The sequence below is a fragment of the Tripterygium wilfordii genome, chromosome 3 (assembly GCF_013401445.1).
Source record: "Tripterygium wilfordii isolate XIE 37 chromosome 3, ASM1340144v1, whole genome shotgun sequence".
NCBI classification, from domain to species: domain Eukaryota; kingdom Viridiplantae; phylum Streptophyta; class Magnoliopsida; order Celastrales; family Celastraceae; genus Tripterygium; species Tripterygium wilfordii.
Window position 1 is genome coordinate 2763135 of NC_052234.1, and position 19072 is coordinate 2782206.

A 19072-nucleotide genomic window follows, 5' to 3' on the forward strand; every position below is an offset into this window, starting at 1 on the left:
AATTTGCTCAGAACTATTGATTTCATTTCTTCTCTAAATTTGAATTACTTCTCTACAAATATTTTTGACAAATGATACAATTAGTATATTGGTATGGCACATCATACAGTAGATGATTTTGTTATGTTGTGTGAGAATATATGTTTTACATTGTTGTTGTCACGCCCCTCTCTCCTAAGGTATACCGAAGTGTACCTAAACCCATAAGAACGTGACCGGCAGGGGACCCCATCCTCCGAACCAACCCTTAATCCAATATATCTAAATCAATATATAAAATAGTAACAACTCCTGAAATATAACATGGGCATAGTCTCTCCAGAATACCACATATATACACCTATCGAAAACATCGGAGTATCTATACAACAGCGGAAATAAGAAGACTTATCTACCCGAGATCAGACTGAGCAAATAAGTAACATATATACAAATACAAAACCCCAAATCCTCAAAACCTGCTAAAGAAACAGCTCGAGGCTACACATCAGCTCATGCGTCTCGCCGCTGACCAGCATCACCTAAATCCAACTCACCTGAAAGGGAAACAAGAAGAGGGGTGAGCCAAGAAGCTCAGTAGGGCATAGAAAGGGAACACCGATATCCAAAAAAATAAGAAATCCAGGAATATGAAGCATAATATGCAGCACAATAAATCTACAATCATTGGCAATTCAACCAAGTAATATGGTCTCCGATAAGGCTATACAACACCGTAACCACAAACACTAGTCTCCGATAATCCATAATCCATAATCCACCCCTGGACCCACCCTAATCCCCGTAGGGTGTCTCCTAGTCCAGGTCCACACCGAAACTGGATGAGGATCGGATATCCCGATAGCATACCCTACACCAAAGAGCGTCCCCCTGTGATGCACCTCACCTCAGACGGTCTACAGGTACGTACCCGATTGATTGTATAATCCATAATAATCCGATATATTGGGCTCCTATATGGGCCCCACAGTTTACATGAATCACCTCCAATCACCTCACTCCTAAAAGCATGTCAATAATGATAATGATAATCAACAGAGAATACGTATAAAACATACAAACAGGTCGAATTTCCACCCCTGGAAACTGACAGAACCACAATATAGTAAGAGTCTGTGAAACCGGAACTCTAGAATCACACGCAAGATACATAGAAAACCCCTACCTGAAAATCGGAAACCGAATACCACGCACGCGTCCCTAATAAACCCCTAACTTTGAAAGTCAACCTGCTTCAAATCTCAACCGCGATCACCGTCTACATCGAAAAACACATTATACGAAAATACAGTTAAAATACGTTCGGTCAACTACGGTCAACGGTCAAACCGGATCAAATGGGTCAAAACCGGGTGAAATGGATCAAAACCGGGTCAAATGGGTCAAAACCGGGTCAAATGGGTCAAAACGGGTCAAATGGGTCAAACCGGGTCAAACCGGTCAACACATTAGTCAACCGAGTCAACTCGGCCTGACTCAGTCAACTCGGTCGAAACCCATTCAACGTCACCGCAGACGATCCGGCCACCCAAACCTGCCAAATCTTATATCAAATTGAAGAGCTCGATGAAATGAACTCATAGGTACCTGAATCAAGCCAAACCGTCGCCGGAATCGGCCGGATCGACCAAAGAAAGTTCACGGTGGCCGGAACTTCAATCTCATATTTCTCCCAAACCGGAGCTCCGATCGATGTGATTCAAGTTGGGTTACACTCGTCTCGTCCGTACGCTTCTTTTGATACCAACCTTGACCATCACCGTTGCCGGAATCATGAAACCACAGTTGAACCCGTTTTAGAGAGAGAAAATCGTGAGCAAAGAGGGTATTTTTGTAATTTTTTTATTTTGTTTTTATTTTCTTTAATTTTCTTTTATACAATATTTTACTTCAAAAACACCCCTAACTAAAATGTTCAAATTAACTTCATAAATTTATAATAAATCCAATTTAAATCCGATTCGAGTAATTCTTACGTCAATAATTTTCTTTTTAAATCCCCCATTTATTAAAAATATTTTCATAGTTTTATCTTGATTTAATTTTTATTCTCCCTAAATCCCGATTCACGATTACCGAGATTCACTCCACCTCGATCAACGTGTCAAAATACCATAAATAGTGTATAATCGGGTCAGGATATTACAGTTGTTATATGTTGCACATATATATTAGGCTCCTTATGGCAAGACAACTACTACATAGTCATTGAAGGAAAATATCTCTTTATAAGTGGAATCTTGCACATTTAGATGCTCTTGTATTTGTATATGTTTCTAATTTATGAATTTAGCAATTACTTAGAGGGGGAGCCTTCATGCAGTGGAAAAGTCGCTTCAATTGTAATTTAGACATCACAGATTTACACCATTGAACAATCTGTTGACATCGCAAATTTTCAGCTTTACCAATTTCTGTTCCAACTAGAAAGCCCGTATTTCCACCCCTAGGAAAACACGTGCGCAATGCCTTCTACACAGTAAAAACTTAAGATTACCTCCATCGTCACGAAGAATCTCACCTCAAATGTTATTTCGTACAATTGCAATGTGCAAACGAGTTACCAGTACCAAATTCAAATTAAATGTGTAATACACTACCTACACCAAAATAAGCTCTGACATGCAAAACACTACCGACACCAAAATGGCTAAAGGTGTAACGCACTACTGACACTAAAACCAACTCTGATGTGCAAAACACTATCAACCTGACTTATCATGTAACATACTACCAGAACAAAAATCGAGTTCAATGTGTAAAACACTACTAACACCAAAATTAGATTAAACGCGCAACGTACTATCAACACCCAAATCAAATTCAGTCATAGGGATCAACAACCTTCAACTAAGAGAATAAGTGAGCAGACAATGAAGGAAAATCGACTATTATTCTACAAATTGAGCTACACTAAACTTGAAGAGTGGGGAGCATGTTGTAATGACCAAAAATTATCAGTCCACTAACTCAAAATAGATCAAGAACCAACAACATGTGTGACCATATAACTTTAAATCTATTATCCTCTTTGTCATAACTAATTTCGACCACCTCTTTTGATGCTACCTTGTAATTCCTTTCCTTTCAACATGAATTTACTCGATCGTAAAGAAGAAACCCCATGTCGTCGACATCAACCCCTCATGTCAACAACATTAAATCCACGTCCTTTGCGCCAGAATCATACCTTCTCAGCTTTAATTCTCTAATCACCTTAATCTCAACCTTAGTCTTAACTTCGACCTCACCTACACCTGACATAACTTGCCATCATATAAATCCTTGGTCAATATCTATTATTGTAGCTGTGACGTCAATCACTCCATATTTACCTCGAGATGCTTAGTCATTTCACTAATAGCAATAAAATCAGAACGTTGAACTTGCTTCTGACAAAGGACAGATTTCGAGAATTTTGTCACACGCTTAATGCAAATCCTCTGACCTAGTTAATTCCAAGATGCGTATCTTTAATGAAAAAATCATATATCTCCACTATAAAAAGAGGTCCCCACATCATGAAGTCGAGACGAAAAAATGACTGATTATGAAATATAATAGAAAATACTTGATAGAAAGATACATGATTGATTTGATCATCGGAGCTTCCTTTATCGGAACCCCTCTAGTCATGGAATCTTTAACATCTTCTGTGATTTTGTAGGATTGCCGGTGATCCTAGTTATAAATCATTGATTGTGGAATTATACCTCCACAATAAGATCTCCATATCTCTCATAAGAATAGAGATCTTTGGTATGTAAGACGTGTTAGATGATTGAAGTGAAGTCTAAGAGAGAATGAATAGGATAAAAACCATGAGACTTGATAAGTTCCAATTGAAGTGTGAAAATGTAGAGAACATGTTGTTGGAAATAATGTATTTGAGAACATAATTTTATGAGTATAAACTCATATGTATGTCAAAAGTGTTCCATGTATAAGTCGAGCATTTACTAGAATCAAAACACATGATTAGTGTGAATGAAAAGTTACTTAACACATGTGAATCTTAAGGAGATAGTGTTCAACACTAGACTTGATCATATACGCGTTCTTGATCCAATTTCATTCAAACAGGTTTTTACTCCTATACTATTCTTGTTTGATTTTCTTTTCATTTTTGTTGTTTTTTTTATATGATACAATACAATAGTTGGTTTATTAAATTCATTATACAATCTATTAGGCCCCAATATCATAGCCTATATATATATATTATCATTTATACAATAGATGTAGGTAGAGTATGGTTAACTAAGCTATTTAAAAAAATTATTAAGACCGTATGATACCTGTTGAATGGAAACGAATACACGTAGTGAATTCTCGTTAATTTTCTCATAAACCCATGTAAAAGCACTCACAATGAAGCACTTATGCTGGCCCAAAAGTGCAATATAATGTCCATAATGATGGGCCAAGCAAAAAACTGGGCTCCAATGGGGCTTCCAAGAAAGGATGTTTCAATGCTTGTTTGCACACTGCCATTTAGGGTCCACCGAAGTCCAACTACCAATTTCATATACAAAGCAAGTGTTCTTCGTCTTTATACAAAGTCACGGAACCGACGTCTAGAAATCGCATGTGATGTACACAAACATATATATATATGAAAATTCTCAAGTGAGGATCCCTCACTTTATTTAAAATGAGGGATCCATCTAACACCATTCATTATGTGTAAATGTGACCCCCACATGTGATGGGGTCCGCACGTGAATTGTGTTAGATGGATCCCGCACTTTAAATAAAGTGAGGGATCCCTCACCTGAGAAGCCCTTATATATATATATATATATATATTCTCCTATGTGAACCAAAGAAAATTTGTGGTCCCCACCTTTATTTTGTTTTATTACAATCATTAGATTTGAAGTTCACAAAGTTGGTTCACATAGGAGAATTTATATATATATATATATATATTAGATATATATATATGATATACATATATTCTATATCTATATATAGATATGCATACTTGTGTATATATATATGTACAATATATGGGTATTGTACATATATAATTAGGTTGGTTGTATTTGACGCCAAAAACGTAGTAAATTTACACCATTGCACAACTCCAAAAGACATCTCATTTCTATTTTCAGCCACATCAACAAAAACACGTCTCCTAATACAGTCATATCAGTAAAACACAATTCTCAATGCATTATTCATGCCCAAGCAAAGAGCAACCACAATTGTGGTTGCTCTAATCGATCCCAAATTTTTTGGATAAATGCTAAGATGATGAGTCTTTCGACTATGATAAGTAAAACTATATTGTCATAGAAAAGGATTGCATTTGTCGTTAGGGAAAACCAAAGACGAAGCCAACTAGACTTCTCAATGGATGAACTTAAATGGGTGCTAATTGTCACTAATTGGTTTTCCCCCAAATTGAAGTGCAGAATTATTTTTCAGTGATTTAATTGTAATTAATTTGGTCTTTTAGTGACCATATCAGGAAAAAAAAATTTCTTGCAGTGCCTAAACAACTGAAATCAACCTAATTTTTAGGTGACCGAAATTATAAGACCGACCCATTTCATGGCAGAGGAGGAGAATGGATTTAAATCCAGTCCTGTGAGTATATGAACAATCAAACTTTTACCAATTCAATGCTTACTTCTTTTCATAAGCAATGCCCCTACCTAGCGTGATACTAATCGAACTTGGGTTCTCCACAACTGAGACAAGAACTTGTTCCCCACTTCAATGCTTAATTATTGTAGGAAAAAAAAGGTTTTAAGGCAAAAACAATCCCTGTGGCTTGGGAATTACTTTCAGAATGGCTCGTAGCATTACCTTACAGAAGACTTCCACAAGCATCTACAATGGATGCCAGAGCAGAATCCAATAACAGAAGTTCACAAATGAGACCATTGAGCTATATACTATGGGAAGTTCCTGGTTAAACACGGCTGTACAACTGGATCCAAACTTATCAGCATCGCTTATCTAAGCACTGCAGTAAGGCACAAGTTTGTACCTAAAGAGCAATGTTCCAAAACTTGCCTTCATGGAAGGCCAGAAGTGATGCTGGTAAACCCATAACCAAAACAAGTCATTAAGGAAACATGTTACACCATCAGATCAAAGCTGCCAATCTATGGGAAGAATCCCCATTTGCTCCAAAAGTTTGTTTGCACGAGAAAAATGCCTGTCCACAAACAAAATTACATTATTATTTTCTTGATCTTTAGGCTATTTTCTCCCATATAATGCATAATATCCCCCCCCCCCCCCCCCCCCCCCCCCGGCTCTCTCTCTCTCTTTTACACACAGACACAAATCCCAGATAAGTACACACACGTGCAGCCAAACTAACCTGCAGCCAAAGAAACCTCTGTTTGCAGACAAACCAGAAGGATGTGCTGCTTTAAGAATATGATGTTTGTTTCCATCGATCAACCTGCACAATAATACCCCATTATACAACCATTGTAACAAAAATTTTCAAATACCTCAACAAGGAAATTTTAATTTATCCTGGATGACTAAGAAAATAAGCATAATCACTCAGAAATTTATGCGTGATTTTCTATATCATTTCAAATTCTTTTAATGATCCTAACTGAATTGCTCTACATTGGAAAATTTGGATTTATGTCACTATACTTGGGAGGGCAAGTGAAATGATGTTCTTAAATATTCCATACCAATATAACTTAAATGAATTTCTAAGCATCGAACGAACCATAAAAATGCGAATGCTCAACCACAGGGTGATAATGTGAATGTCTCTGGATATCTTTATATGGTAGAGAAAAAGCCAGAGGAGAGCAGAAAGTCCATTTTCTAGGGAAATTCATCAGCGTAGCAAACTAGAGATGAATTTTGAATAAATTCTCTAGCTGTGGAATTTGGTTTTTGCATAGAAATCAACCTTAATACCTGGATTTCTCTTGAGCAGAGTTTCCCCATAGGAGAAATATAACTCCCTTCTTCTCTTGTGAAATTGTTTTGATAACAGCATCAGTAAATTGCTCCCATCCTTTCTTAGCATGAGAGTTTGCCTGATGATGCCTAACTGTATAATGTAAACATAGAAGTTATAGAAGCACACATCCAAAAGGTCAGATTAGACAAAACTTATCATCCTTAAAGCAAATGTGAACTGTCTCTCTCTCAAGCTCTCTCTATCACACATACAAGAGCACGTACGGTCATGAGCACACAAAAAAATCCAGATGCCACCTGTTGGAATTATGAGAGAATATTACGTTTCTTGTAATTATGGGTTGTAAATATTCCCTTTAATTACTTTGATTTAGTTTCCTAGAATTAGGTTGATTTGATTGATTTAGTTTCCCTAATTTAGGGCTTTCAATGTAACTATATAATGTACAACCTCACAACATGAATATACAACACAAATTATTCAATTCTTCTTGGTATCGGAGCCTTAGGGTTTTCTTTATCATCACTGTTCACGGCACTGTTCACCGGTGCTATTCAGACTGTTCACCGGCACTGTTCATCGACTGTTCACGGGCAGTTTTCTCGGCTTTTTCTGGCAGCACGTATCTCTTTTGTTTTTCATTGGCTTCGGCAGCTCTTTATCTCAAGCGTGACTCTGTTCGCACCTGTCTCTTTTCGCACACATCTATCTCAAACATATTTGTGTGTATCTGTCTCTGCACGCACCTGTCTCTCGTCGCGCGTGTCTATCAGCTTCTCTTAGTGAGTGTTGCAAGTATCTTTGTTGGGTTATCTTTGGTAAATCTCTGTCTTGGCGTATCTCTGCCAGTCGTGATTATTTCACGAATTGATTCGACTACTGCCTAACTTTGGATAAAATTTTGCGATTTCTTGGCTTGTACTGCGGCAATTTATTTTTGCCGAGATGGATTATAGTCATCTTTCACCAGATTTGAGCCAGCTCCAGTCCCAGATTGCTCAACTCCAGTCCCAGATTGCTCAGCTACAGTCATTAGCTGTTATCGCTACAGGTACTCCTACTGCTTTCCATGGTAAGTCAGGGAATCCCACTTGGATTTTGGATTCTGGGGCTAACAACCACATGACTGGTGAGCTTTCCACCTTCACCTCTTTTGTTACTCCTATCAACCAATCTGTCTGTATTGCTGATGGTACTTCTCTCCCAATTCGTAGTCAGGGCAGTGCCCGTTTGTCTTCGGATATTACTCTTCCTTCAGTTTATTATGTTCCTAAATTTACATGTAATCTTCTCTCTGTCAGTCGCCTTGCCAAGCACCTGAATTGTGCTGTTGTCTTCTTATCTGACCGTTGTTTTTTACAGGACCTGACTTCGAAGAAGATTTTTGGCAGGGGGTTTGAGCATGACGGCCTCTACTATTTTGGTGACCCACCTTCATCTGATGTCTCATCGTCTAGTCTTCAAGCTTCCACACTATCGGTTCTAGATCCTTCTACTTTATCTTCCTCTATTTTTTCCCTTGCTACTGTAGATTTGTGGCATGCTCGTCTAGGCCATGCGAACTTTCAATATCTATGTTCGCTTTTTCCGCCTTTGAATAAAGCGTGCAAAAATTTTAAATTTCATTGTGAGGTTTGTGAATTGTCCAAACATACACGCACTTCTTATATTCCTCGCATGCGTCGTTCTCCCGCTGCATTTGACCTTGTTCACTCTGATGTCTGGGGACCATCTCCCACTACTGCTTTTTCTCAACATCGTTATTATGTTACCTTTATTGATGACTACACTCGATGTACTTGGGTTTATCTTATGAAAAACAAATCTGAAGTCTTTGATCATTTCACTAATTTTCTTCACATGGTTAAAACTCAATACAATACTGTTGTTCGTGCCATTCGGTCTGACAATGGCGGTGAATATCTCACCAATGAGTTTCGCACTCAACTTGCTCAAAATGGGATCCTTCAACAGCTCACGTGCCCCTACACACCTGAACAAAATGGTGTCGCGGAACGCAAGAACCGTCACATCATGTCTGTCGTTCGATGTCTTCTTCGAGGTATGAATGTCCCCAAAACTTTCTGGCACTTAGCTGTTCTTACTGCCACGTACCTTATCAATCGTACTCCGAGTCGGGCACTTCAGGGTGCAACACCCCTTCATGTCCTTCGGCCAGGTACTACTCTGTTTTCTCTTCTTCCTCGTGTATTTGGTTGTACCTGTTATGTTCAAAATCGTAGTCCCTCCCGTACCAAACTTGATGATAAAGCCATTCGTTGTGTTTTTACCGGGTATTCTTCCATGTCTAAAGGTTATCGATGTTATGATCCCGTTTCTCATCGCTTTTATCACTCTTTGGATGTTACTTTTTTGGAGGCTATTCCTTTTTTCTCAGGTAGCCCTCTTATATCAGAACCGGCCGTGGAGCCTTCTCTCACCATCCCAGATCAATCATCACCTCCACGACCGATTTTGTTACCCGAGTCTTCCTCTCCTTCACCTTCTCCTGACTCATCATCTACTCCTAGTGCACCATCTCTCGTTCCCTTTGATCAGGTCTATACTCGGCGCCCGTCTGCTCCTGCCCCTCCGCCAACGTCTTCTCCGGAATCAGGTACTTCCCTTTCTCCTGTTTCTGTTCCTCGTTACCCCACTCGTGATCGTCATCCCCCTTCCCGTTTTGGATTTACGAGTAGTACTGACCATCCCATTGCCAAGTATTTGTCTTATCATTGTTTTTCAGATTCCTATAAGACCTTTCTTGGCAAGATTGACTCCGATTTGATCCCTCGATCTGTCCACTCCGCTCTCCAGAATCCTAAGTGGGTCTCTGCCATGGAAGCAGAGATGGATGCCCTACAACGTAATCATACTTGGGACCTTGTTGATCTTCCTTCTGGTGAGAGCACTGTTGGTTGTAAGTGGGTGTTCACTATCAAGTATCAGGCTGATGGTTGTAAGTGGGTGTTCACTATCAAGTATGTCGTCTCCGGAAATCTCTTTATGGCCTTAAGCAGTCTCCTCGGGCATGGTTCGGCCGCTTCAGTGAAGTTGTGCTTGCTATGGGGTTTGTTCAGTGTCACTCGGATCACACATGTTTCATTCGTCGCCAGTCTCAGGGCAAGTGCATTATTATCTCAGTCTATGTTGATGATATCCTTATTACTGGAGATGACTCCCCAGGTATTGTTCAGGTAAAGAATGATCTGCGAAAATCCTTTGATACCAAGGATTTAGGTCCCCTCCGATATTTTCTTGGCATTGAGGTTGCTCGTTCTCGCCGTGGCATATTTTTATCCCAGCGGAAATATGTTCTTGATCTTCTGCAGGATACGGGTATGCTTGGTTGTAAACCTGCCTCTACTCCTATGATTCCTAACCTCAAGCTATCACCAGACTCAGGAGATTGTTTATCAGATCCATCAATGTATCAGCGTCTTGTGGGACGTCTTATTTATTTGACAAACACAAGACCAGATATCACGTTTGCTGTTAGTGTTGTTAGTCAGTACATGCATTCTCCACGTACTTCCCATTTGGATGCTGTTTATCATATTCTCAGTTATCTCAAATCTTGCCCTGGTCTCGGATTATTCTATGCTTCTGGAGAGATGTCAGGTCCACCATCTAGTCTCTCATGCTATATACCATCTGATCTCTCGGGCTACACTGATGCTGATTATGCGGGTTCCATAAGTGATAGGCGTTCTACCTCTGGCTTCTGTACTTTCCGGGGTAATCATCTTATCTCATGGAAAAGTAAGAAGCAAGCAGTTGTTTCTCGATCATCAGCTGAATCTGAATATCGTGCTATGGCTCAAGGTACATGCGAAATCATGTGGCTTCGTTCTCTCCTCACTGAATTGGGTATTTCTATAACAGACTCGTCCTCTTTATTCTGTGATAACAAGTCTGCCATCATGCTATCATCCGACTCAGTTCTTCATGAAAGAACTAAGCATATAGAAGTTGACATCCATTTCATTCGGGAAAAAGTTCGGTCTGGCATTATCACTCCTAGGTTTGTTCCTTCATCGGCTCAGACTGCGGACATGTTTACTAAACCAATAGGTCCTTCTTTACTTAAGTCATCTCTTGTCAAGCTGGGTCTCGTCAATCTCTTCGCACCAGCTTGAGGGGGAGTGTTGGAATTATGAGAGAATATTACGTTTCTTGTAATTATGGGTTGTAAATATTCCCTTTAATTACTTTGATTTAGTTTCCTAGAATTAGGTTGATTTGATTGATTTAGTTTCCCTAATTTAGGGCTTTCAATGTAACTATATAATGTACAACCTCACAACATGAATATACAACACAAATTATTCAATTCTTCTCCACCAATGCTCTAGAAATTTCAGTAACTTGTTTCTCAACTGCAAACAACATCAAAGCCAATGAAGTTGGATAATACCAACTTCCAAGTAATCAAGGCTATAAGCCTATAAACTCTCCACAAACAAATATAGTCCACAATTATACCCCTAAGTACTATGCACATCAGTTTAATAGAATCGGGAGCTTCCTGAAATTTCTGCCTCGATCATCATTTTGAAACTAATTATATTATTTATATAGTTAGAAGAAACTTATTTGCAAAAAAAATAATCTAGATTGATATGATCTTAAGATGATAAGGCAATTAAAGCTCAAATATAATGAAGAATTGTACCTGTAAGAACAGTGTTGAGCAGTAGAACACCCTACAATATCCAGGAAGTTGTTGTCAGAATATAATTTAGCCAAAGGAAAGAACAACAGCCAGCCCGAATCAAATATAAAATATATTCTATTTTATCACCTTTTACGAAGCTTTGTGAACAAGAAAAGCATAAACTATAACATAGAATATAATCTAATAAGGGGATGGAGGAACCTGCATGTATAACACATTTGGCAACTCATGGAGGCTTAATAGTTTAAAATATATTTCAGAGAGAACAAAATGTAGAAACTTATATGAGCTGATCCTCATTAGAAGATAATGGCTTTATATGATATCTCAGTCCTGTTTTTCCTAACTTCTAGCATATAAAAGAAACATTTGCAGTGAATGTCCGTAAAATTGGCCATGCCCCTATATCTCCTTCTAAGGGACCAGCTGCAATACCAATTATAGTGCCATACCACAATACGCTGATATAAACTAAGGCAGTTTCCCGTTACACTTCACCAAGATGTATTGCGTAAGTGGTATACTTCACAAGTCCCAGCTGTTATCATCAGAGAAAATTACCACATGTAATCTTCTTTGTTTTATCAGTTTTTTTTACACTCTTTAATACCATTTTGGGAAGAGATTGCACATTTCCTTTTGGATATGCCTACATCCCATTCAATTCAATCTCATCTCAAGTGATTGTTTATATTTCACCATTCTGGTTCCTTATGAATTCTTACCACCAGGCAGAAAGTATATGCTGACCCACAGAAATTCAGGCCCTCCATTTCACCACTTTTTTTTTTTTTTTTCATTTCTCAGTTATTTGCTTCCCATGAATGCAGATCAGCAATTCAGCAAATATACCTAACTCCTCCAGGAGGAACTGATCCATAAACTAGTAGGCCATGTCTCCATCCTGGATCATTTAGGACAATAATGCTGTGACTTCTTATTGTAGAATATATATTGATGTTTAATTGAATTTGATTTTCTAACTCTTATGCCTTTCCAAGTTTCAAAGAGAAGCCAGTAACAGTAACAATAAAACAAACGTTGAGAATTCATAATGCTTCGCGACAAAAAAGAATGGGCATATAACAAAATTCCAAACATATATAAGAAACGTCAAGTCCTACCTGAATAGCCCATCTCTCTAGATTCCCATTAGAAGGAATGGAGCAGCCAAGATCTTTTTGAAGTTCCTTAAATATATTAACCAGGCTAGAAGGGACCTTCACTCCTTCTGGCACAGAGAATGAAAGGCCCATTGCCTGACCAGGTCCATGATAAGGGTCCTGCCAACATCGACACTTGAGCACAATAATAACAGCCTTTCTTAATCAAATGGCAACAGAAGAAACAAAAGCTACCTGCCCAATAATAACAGCCTTGACTCTGTCAAAGGGTGTGGAGTTAAGAGCATTGAAAATCAAGTGCTGCGGTGGATATATAGGCACATTGCCACCACATATCTCTCTTTCAACGAATTTGCAAAGATTCCTGGCGTAGGGCTTTTGCAGCTCCCCTGGCAGCGCCTCCAACCATGTCTCCTCCACCAATAGCTCCTCTAACTTCACATTCCCGACGCCCTCTCCTGAAATGACACCACATTGTGATCCCGCACTCATTTCTAAACAAGTGAACAAAAAAAATTAGGGAATTTAAGAACACAAGAAAAGAACTAAAATTGAGGATACGTTTGGCCTTGGAGAGCTTATCGAGACTGATTTTGAGGTTCCGCTTGGATTTGGCGCGTAGTTTGTTGAACTCAACACGAGATTGTTGGTCCGGGGTGAGAGCAGAAGAGGAAGAGCAGGAGGGGGGTGGAGAGAGTTTTAGGCGCTTGGCAGGTTGGAAGAGATCCATTAGGGTTTTCTGGGAAGCCATTTGCTTTGTTGCTATTCAACAGATTCGCTAGGCGGGAAAGGAAAAGTATCGGCGATGTGGAAGAAGGCGAAGGGAACAGCCACTACTATTACTGGCATACTGCCCCTATTGGGAACCTTTTTGAAACAAAATGGTGACATTTTGCTCCTCAAAACACAGAATTGAGCCTCCAACTAGGAGTGTACACCAGGTTGAGTTCCGGGCCTGACCCTATATTTTATACGATCAATCTTAGAAACCTCCAAAATATAACTCTAAAACTTTTTTTAAATCTATGTGATATTAAAATAGTTATTGATTAAAAACGAACATGCATGACTCATTTCACATCCAACACTCCACATTAAATGAGGATCTTTTAGAGGTCACTTTTTGGGGGGTCTAAAGCATTATGAAGGGAGCCCCTCGATTGGTAACCTTATCAAGGTTTATTGGGTCACGGGCAGCCAGGCCATTGAGTTTTGGGTGATCCGATACTCTTAAGAATATCTCCAACCCAAAGAGTATCTCAATGAGACCCACGAAGTCTCAACCAAGCCCATAGGCCTATGAGAGTCACGATCAAGCGCAACATGCCCACTATCATAGCTGTCTACTCAACGAGACCCAATCGAGTCCATGGGCCACGATAACCATGCTTGAGCCCAATAGGTCCATGGCCTGGCCGTCTACTCAACAAGGCCCAAGGCCTCCATATCCAACCTGCAAGCCCAAGGCTAGGAAGCTCTCCTATTAGCCTACCTACAATGGGCCTAGCGTTTGCCAACTCATTGATCACATGCCCATCACGTAATCGATGAGCCTATAAAAACTGGAGGACTCCATTTCATTAAAGGATTTCAACTTCATGGAGGTATCTTGTTCTCCCTTTATCTTTAAAAGTCTCTCACTTTTTTTACCATAAATCATAGTCATCGCTAACTAACTTGACCATCAAAACTTCCCCGGCCAATACCACACAAATGTCAAGCTTCACGGTCTACCTTCAGTATGATCTTTGCAAGATTGTTGAAGGTCTGGCTTGACAAATCCCAATTGCAGATCTTTAGGTTCACTGATATATTGGGTTGGGTTTTAGTGGATTGGTTTTGGAGTTTATCAAGGCTTTCATACAATGGAGAAGGAATTGGCATGTTTTATTTTGAACATGTTTTAATTCAACTAAGAGTAGAATAGTCAACAAATTAGTTACTTAACATTCAATATAATCAAAATTACAATCCAATATCTTCAAGCCAAAAAAATTAATGTCTGAAATACAGTAGCTATATATATATATATATGTAGTATATAATCATCATCACGCCGGAAACCAACAATAAAACAGTGAATTGACAACCCATAATTAGGAAAACAACATCCTGACAAGAGTAGCAATCATGGGCACCGTCCACACATGGAATTTCAATGAAGCATCTGAAGTGGGGATTGGAGAAGATGCTGGGGCTCCCTCCGATGGTAGCACAGTGATGGCCAGCTTTTGTTTTCCTACCTCACAATGCTTGCCCACACCACAAATGTACCATTTCCTTCCAGGGCTAATCAATGTCACTACGTCGTTACCACTAGTTAGCGCTTCAGCGCTAGCTGGTGCAGTGCAATCCTGGAACCCAGTTCCATTAACCTTACGAACAGTGTGCACTCCTTCTGAATATTTGAAAACTACAACAAAGAAAGAAAGGAATTTATTCAATCACATAAACAAAAATTATATATATATATATATGGTTAACGAGCCCAAGCTTATAAAGTATATTGCTGATTAATTTACCAAGTTTGTCGCCAACGCGAAACTCCTTCCCGTTAGCCCAAGCTTGGTAATCGAAGTTATTCCTCCAGCCACCATCGTCCCCAACGATAAAGTCAGTTGCTAAAACCGATGGAACAATGACAATGGCAATGATGGCGAAGAAGAGTTGGGAAGAGGCCATTAGTGAGCAATAATAAACTCTAATTTGGTGTATTGTTGTAGAGCTGATCGCTTTAATTTGTACAAGTGCTTTGTGATGAAAGAGTTGAAATGCAGGGTATGTATAGATTTCCAATTGGGTGCATTGTCCGGCGACGGTCGGCACTGCCGAATGGCCAGATTTGCATCAATTAAGCGGCATTACATAATTAATTTTTGTTGGAAGCAAGATATACTTGAGCTTTTGTTGTTGACTGATTCAATAATTTTAACTTTTTTGCGTTAACATTAGGCACTTGTTAGCTGCCAAGTGCTGAAAGAAAAAAAGAGATTAACTGTGTCCATCCTTATAACAACACAAGTAGGGAATATAACTGCAAGCCAAAAAAACTGAACCCAGTCTACTCTAAGATATGGGGGCTCCACAATTCGTTTAAAATTATAGAGTTTACAATTTGAATTCAATAGTTTGAGAAATGTGCCTATCACATCATACCACATTATTGTTTTATTTTTTTTAAAAAAAAACTTATTTGACTTTTTCTCCGCTATTAGATTTGAATTATAAATTCTAAGGAATTACAGAACCCCCAAATCCATGTATCACTGACATTTGGCATGACATCGCTAGGGGCGAAGCCAGGACTTCGTATGAGGGGGGTCGCATTGATGGAAAAATGATTTTATATTAGAGTGGACAAAGTTAAGCAGGGGTCCGGGGCAACGCCCCCAGAATATTTTTGGATTATTTATTAATTATACATTCAAATGTACAAAATAACAATAAAAATAAAAAATTTATAAAATATGATACATAATAATTGTCACATGTCTTCTTATTTCAACATGAGAATGATTTTTTTATAACTAGGGGGATCTAAATTGAAAATTCAAGGGGATCTTCTATATAAATTGACATATAGGGTATTAAAAAAATTTGAGGGGGTCGGCTGCCCCCCCTCCCCCCAGGATAGTGTAGCTTTGTCCCCGGGCATCGTAATGTTTTGGCACGTGCTGGTCAGTGAAAAAAGGTTGATTAATAGGAGTTTACGAGGTATTTCATAGTTTACTTAGAACTATGATTATAATTAGAATCATAACATATATATACTTTAGGTCCAAGTTAACATACTATTTTTAATAATGTATAGTTTAACACAAAACCATATATACCTCGACATTGGGGTTAATCAGAGTATAAATAGGTCCAAGTTTGTTACAATCAATAGCTAATTGCTTTAAGTACCATTAACTTATTATGACCCAAAAAAGAATACCATCTCGTGTTGTTGACAATAACTGCATATTCGGGGGAAGATGTCATTAGCATGTATCAACTAATAATACACAGCATAACCAGAATTTTCTCCCTACGTTTTGCCAGATGATAATAAAAGGTAGAAAAGAATTGTTCAGGTACTGACAATAATGCGCGACTAGCAGTAGCACAAGTGAAGGATCCACACATTCAGGTTGCACAAGCGAGTTAAATCACTAGGTTTCAGCAAGCATAAGAAATAGCTCCTCGTCAGTTATGGCTCCCATCTCCATTGCTCTCTCCAATACACTTAAGCCTCCGCCATCTTTAATTGATGGGCGCGCTCCTCTGCATAATTTGTGCACAACATTATTATCGACTAGTATTACAAAATTAGTCAGACTTATATATGCACAAGTCAAGTCAGTATTATGCATGTCGAAATTAGTTGGAACTTGTTCGCAGAAAAGGGAATAATTGTCAGTCTGTTATCTCTCAGGCAATCAAACTGTTGTCCTGTCACCATGACCGCTACTCATGAAATCAAGGAAATTCGAGTAGCTACTTTTGTGAACTAATTACGTGAAGCCTTTGACTATGTAAGTCAGATATGAAATCAGGATGAGAAATGGTTTCTGCTATACTTAAGCAAATCAATGCATTTCATTGTTTGTAATGGATAGAGAGTTAGCATATAATAGAACTATTAGTCTATTACCTTCTAAGTAGTAACTTTGCCAACGAGTTCTTTCCACAGGAAATGCAATGGTGCAAAGGAGTCCTTCCATGATAGTCACGTAAATTAACATCAGCACGAAATTGCAGCAATAGTTCAACCATTACTGGGTTGCCACTGCGACATGCCAAATGCAATAATGAACAGCCTTGAAGACAAGTCCCCAGATCATTGGAATCTTTTATTCTCTGACAGGTCGCTGGATCATACTGTTTATCTTCAGAGATGCAGTGATCAATTGAGTCTTGAGCACCAACAGAATGGTGATACAAAGCAACACCCACCACATCATTAAAAGTGGTACTGATAATATTCACATCAGATGTAACAATAAGCCGGTATACTTCTCGCAAATTATTTGTCTCAACAGCTTGCCAGATGCTTATGCCAGCTGAAGGAATGGCAGAAATGGCCGTTTCTCGGATGATGAGTGATTTCTCCACATACTGATTAAAACAACCAATTAGGCTTTCTGTTAAAAAAAGCCTGAGGTGGTCCAACAAGATTTGAATGGAAATGATAAAACAAGAGACAAAAACCATCTGATTAGGGGAAAGTGGGAAACCATAGCTTTGGACCAGAAAGGAATGATGAAGAAGAGCAACTAATTTTTCTTAAGGTTATACACAGCCAAACAGTGCTTCAATGGCGTTGATGATAGTTAGGTTTCATAATCCAATGTTGCTTTTGCTTTTCAATCAATAGCAACACACCAGGCAAAGAAAAATCTAAGAAGCCTGGAAATATTTGGTAAAACTGAAGATCTTGGTTTCTTTCTTCACCTTTACACTCATTCTTCTCTTGATTTATAAAGCATCATTGACATGGTCTATTTTAGAACCCTCATCATGATTGCTTTTGAGAATCTTCAAGAATAACCATAATAACTTTAAAAATTTTAAGACAAAAAAATTTGCCACTAAACTATGACAAAATGAAAAATAAAGAACATGCACAATAGAAGACAATTGTATTGAATCAATACCTTTGCTTGTATGTATCTCTCCTTCTGGTGAATATCATCTCTAGGGTCTGGTTTCATAATTGAGGTGATAGTAGCATTTTCAGTCATTCTGCACATATACCATTAAAGAAGAGTTATGCATCAACAAACTTAACTATTTCAAGGAAATTATTAGATATAACCAATCTACATTTAAGGAAAGGAAAGGAAAAGAAGAAGCTAAGGAATGACTGGTCAACCACCCTATCCAATTTATTTTCTCTATGCTTGCACAACCCAATCATATTTGCAGGGTCAGGTCAAATTTTAAGTAACGAATGATATTTTTTCTTCTTTTTCAGTTTCTCTTATTTGAATTCACTCAATAGCTCGCCGAAAAATCATACAGTCCGTCCGGTTTCATTTTACATATTTGCAGCATTGGTGGCCATTACCTGCTATCCTTACCCGTATAAGAAACCTTTTACAATGGTCTCGATACAGATATAAAACATGTATAAGAATAATACACTTAAGTTTGGGGAAGGCGTGACAATCGGGAGAAAACTTTTTTATCCAACCAAACATTGAAAATGTTCAGAAATACCAAGAGTTAGTTTATTTTATTTTAGCTTTTTAGGAGATCCTTGTTAACATAAGGATCAGTTTTGAGTGGGAGAGCAAAATCGAACTTTAAAATTCTTGATATGTCTTTCCATATTATTGTCATTCCTGTCCTTGTATGTTAAATCGCACACAT

The 19072-nt window shown here is 38.5% G+C and overlaps 3 protein-coding genes across 6 annotated transcripts in view; all 3 read right to left on the minus strand.

The window, feature by feature from the left end:
* Positions 1-5756: 5756 nt before the first annotated feature.
* LOC119985476 (uracil-DNA glycosylase, mitochondrial) lies at positions 5757-13593 on the minus strand. Its single transcript, XM_038829772.1, has 7 exons — positions 13277-13593; positions 12950-13173; positions 12716-12874; positions 11589-11619; positions 6907-7042; positions 6341-6424; positions 5757-6172 (listed from the first exon to the last, which is right to left on the minus strand). Exons 1-7 carry the CDS (start codon positions 13464-13466, stop codon positions 6106-6108), a joined length of 891 nt encoding a protein of 296 aa, XP_038685700.1. The 5' UTR covers positions 13467-13593; the 3' UTR covers positions 5757-6105.
* A 1179-nt stretch (positions 13594-14772) lies between these two features.
* Positions 14773-15397, minus strand: LOC119986783 (blue copper protein 1a-like). Its single transcript, XM_038831468.1, has 2 exons — positions 15238-15397; positions 14773-15128 (listed from the first exon to the last, which is right to left on the minus strand). The coding sequence occupies exons 1-2, from the start codon at positions 15395-15397 to the stop codon at positions 14812-14814; spliced, it is 477 nt and encodes a 158-aa protein (XP_038687396.1). The 3' UTR covers positions 14773-14811.
* A 1171-nt stretch (positions 15398-16568) lies between these two features.
* The window catches only part of LOC119994653 (ADP-ribosylation factor GTPase-activating protein AGD4-like), a 29684-nt gene continuing 27180 nt past the window's right edge, over positions 16569-19072 (minus strand). For all 4 annotated transcript variants that reach the window (XM_038841248.1, XM_038841247.1, XM_038841249.1 and 1 more), the window contains 3 exons: positions 18355-18442; positions 17352-17815; positions 16569-16981 (listed from right to left, as the gene is read on the minus strand). In XM_038841248.1, coding sequence (XP_038697176.1) covers positions 16870-16981; positions 17352-17815; positions 18355-18442 — 664 coding nt within the window. In that variant the 3' untranslated portion in view covers positions 16569-16869. The remainder of the gene's footprint in view (positions 16982-17351; positions 17816-18354; positions 18443-19072) is intronic.

Coding starts and splice junctions, on each gene's coding strand:
- LOC119986783 (XM_038831468.1), bottom strand. CDS start 15,397: ATGGCCTCTTCCCAACTCTTCTTCGCCATCATTGCCATTGTCATTGTT. Junction 15,129..15,237: donor TCGCGTTGGCGACAAACTTG/GTAAATTAATCA, acceptor TCTTTGTTGTAG/TTTTCAAATATTCAGAAGGA.
- LOC119985476 (XM_038829772.1), bottom strand. CDS start 13,466: ATGGCTTCCCAGAAAACCCTAATGGATCTCTTCCAACCTGCCAAGCGC. Junction 13,174..13,276: donor TAAGCTCTCCAAGGCCAAAC/GTATCCTCAATT, acceptor GTGTCATTTCAG/GAGAGGGCGTCGGGAATGTG. Junction 11,620..12,715: donor TAGAGAGATGGGCTATTCAG/GTAGGACTTGAC, acceptor TGGATATTGTAG/GGTGTTCTACTGCTCAACAC.